At 37.8% G+C, this 2,615-nt stretch overlaps 1 protein-coding gene across 1 annotated transcript in view; it reads right to left on the bottom strand.

The window, feature by feature from the left end:
* LOC107606271 overlaps window positions 1–2,615 on the bottom strand; it is a 10,964-nt gene that overhangs the window by 2,424 nt on the left and 5,925 nt on the right. The window contains exons 13-18 of the mRNA XM_021106575.1: window positions 2,144–2,252; window positions 1,753–2,024; window positions 1,488–1,615; window positions 1,118–1,352; window positions 407–595; window positions 1–289 (exon numbers count right to left, since the gene is read on the bottom strand). Of these exons, the coding sequence (XP_020962234.1) occupies window positions 1–289; window positions 407–595; window positions 1,118–1,352; window positions 1,488–1,615; window positions 1,753–2,024; window positions 2,144–2,252 (1,222 nt within the window). The remainder of the gene's footprint in view (window positions 290–406; window positions 596–1,117; window positions 1,353–1,487; window positions 1,616–1,752; window positions 2,025–2,143; window positions 2,253–2,615) is intronic.

Raw genomic sequence — 2,615 nt, 5'->3', positions numbered from 1 at the left:
GTGATCTTTCCTCAGTTCTTGAAGCTACATCAATATTTTCTGCACCGGACGGATAGCCTTCATCCTCAAGAGCATAAACCACAAGCCCATAGTTGCAATATCCACTACTTGTCGCCTGAAACCAGCCAAGATCAACACGAATACCATGGATACTCAATGCAGGATTAGCATGAGTCTCTAGCCATTTGAGGACAGGTCGAAATGTTACTCTTAGTCGTCCTCGACGAACTAAGCGCAACTGCGCGTTAAGTCCAGCCACTAATCGATACCATGTTGTTGGTTGAACTGACTGAAACATATTAGACAAACACAAGTAATTTTATTTCCCTAAATAGAACAAAATGCAACAAATAAAATGTATCTGTCTGTCAAACTCATTTTATAGTACAAAAATCATTATACAAACCTGACTCATAAGGCTGGTAAGAATATTATCATTGTTGAGGGAGAATGGAGCCATATAAGTTCCATCACCCCCAAAAATCAATGCCATTGGAAACCTTTCATGTAATCGGGGAGGCAAGTCTGTCCTCTTTTCATCTCCACCAAGAAAGAAGTCCACATATGCAAGCATCAAATCAGAAGTTGCATTCACCTTTATAATTTCACAGGTCAATTAGCATTCTGATTTTTCAATTGGAAAGAAAAGTTGCACAGATATCTTAAGAAATCTTTATTTTAAACAGCTCTTCAATTTAAAATACAATGAAAAAATGAACTTTAAATCAATGATGAGATTTTTATCTCAGATTAGTAATCAATGTTCACCGGGGTTTTAACTGGAATTTCTCAGCATTTACGGGGGCAAAAAAAGACAAAATAAAAAGCAATCAACAACAATGCAATGAACTAGAAGGCATCTCATATGACAAGATCATTGTTGGTTTAACTATAAAACACACCTATCAGGGGATGGCAATTAAATGAAAATAAACCATTAGATCATCTGATGACCATTTATCCATACTGATACAGTTAACATTTATTGTTGATAATAGAATGCACAATACAAAAGGATTCAAAAATGCAATTTAACCAACACAATCATCAACAAGTAAAAAATACCATCAAATACTTAATTGTTCACCGGTTCAATATACATATGAACAAGTCAAACCTTGATCCCTTCATAGAGAGCTCGAGAACGACATGAACGAAGGCAAGCATGATCATACTCTGATCGAACAAACTCACGCAAACGTTGCAACATCAATCTCCTACGCCATTGTTGCCATGACCATGCAAGAGGATATGCAAGAACAGCAAGAATGCTATAGATTGCACCCTCCCACCACTGGTATGTTGCTAAAGCATTAATCTCATCCACAAAAGTATTGAATGCACCTTCAAAACTGTCATAACAATTGTTGAAAGATATCCATTTTAATATCATGACAAAACATATTCCAAGAAAAAATAAATTAGCTAGATTCTTAAATTCCAACCAGCGAATCTACAATGATCAAACAGAGAAGATTTCTCCTTACACAATATCCTGTATCTGTTCAGGAGGTGAATGTGGCAGATGCCAAGGCTCACTGAAAGTATTAGGCCCCATAAAGTACATTCTATAAACATGACTTTGGGACTCCTCAACTCTGTTTGTTTCCAAGACCTAGGCATTGCAGAACATCATGTCATCACCATACAATTGCCAAGGACGTAAAGAGAAGAAAACTAATAAGAGAGAAAGACATAAGCATCTTAATTCATAAATATAACAAGGAAACAAGAATCATGCTTGATGAATACCTCATTTAGCGACTCCAGGAAGGGGAAAGAATGATCTATTTGTGAACCATGTTGGGTGGGTGCTGGGCCAGGCAATTCATCAACCCCAACAAATTTCATTCTAGCAACACTAAGCACCAGTGCTAACAGGATCAGTAGACAAGTAAGAAAAAGACCAAACAACCATGGACCACCAAATGTGTAGATTAACTCTTCGAGAGCAGTATAACAGTTTGGCATGTGATATCTGTCTGAAATACATCTGTACGGGCAAGGAGTTTCAGCATTCCCACCTGTACAATTGGACAATATGAAAATTTGTGCATTTTAACTTTCAATATAATTCTTCAAAATAAAACAGAATAGTGTGCCGTGCTAATTCAGTCAAAATCCTTTATGTTGTCTAGTCTACCTCGAACCGTAATATATGATGCACGATGAGGAAGCTCATTAACTGGACACTGGCGACAGAGAGATTTATCAGATCCAGTAACATTCTTGTAAGTGCCAGCTGGACATTCCTGTAGGCAAGCAAAAAATATAAACCTTAGTAGATTATTTAGAAGTGGAACCAACAATTAGTCAAAGAAGTTGGAATGCTCCTAGAATTGAAGTGGGGTAAACAAATCAAAGTTCCAATTAATTTGACTAAGCTTCCTCCAATCCAACATTGTCAAAAGCATTGGCAGCCAAGGAACTGAGGGCAGGGTAGGATGCAGTCAAGCAGCTCACTGCCATTGAGGAAAGGTAGAGCGAACAACGGGCAGTAGCCACATCAAATGAACTTATGCAAGGCATGATGGACAAAAGGCTCACAACTTTGACATTGCAGAAAAGAAGGCCCAGGTTCCATGAAACTCATTTCTTCTTTTACTCCCCTCCCC

Source organism: Arachis ipaensis, chromosome B07, assembly GCF_000816755.2.
Source record: "Arachis ipaensis cultivar K30076 chromosome B07, Araip1.1, whole genome shotgun sequence".
In the NCBI taxonomy this organism is placed as follows: domain Eukaryota; kingdom Viridiplantae; phylum Streptophyta; class Magnoliopsida; order Fabales; family Fabaceae; genus Arachis; species Arachis ipaensis.
This window is presented reverse-complemented; position numbering and strand designations above follow the sequence as displayed.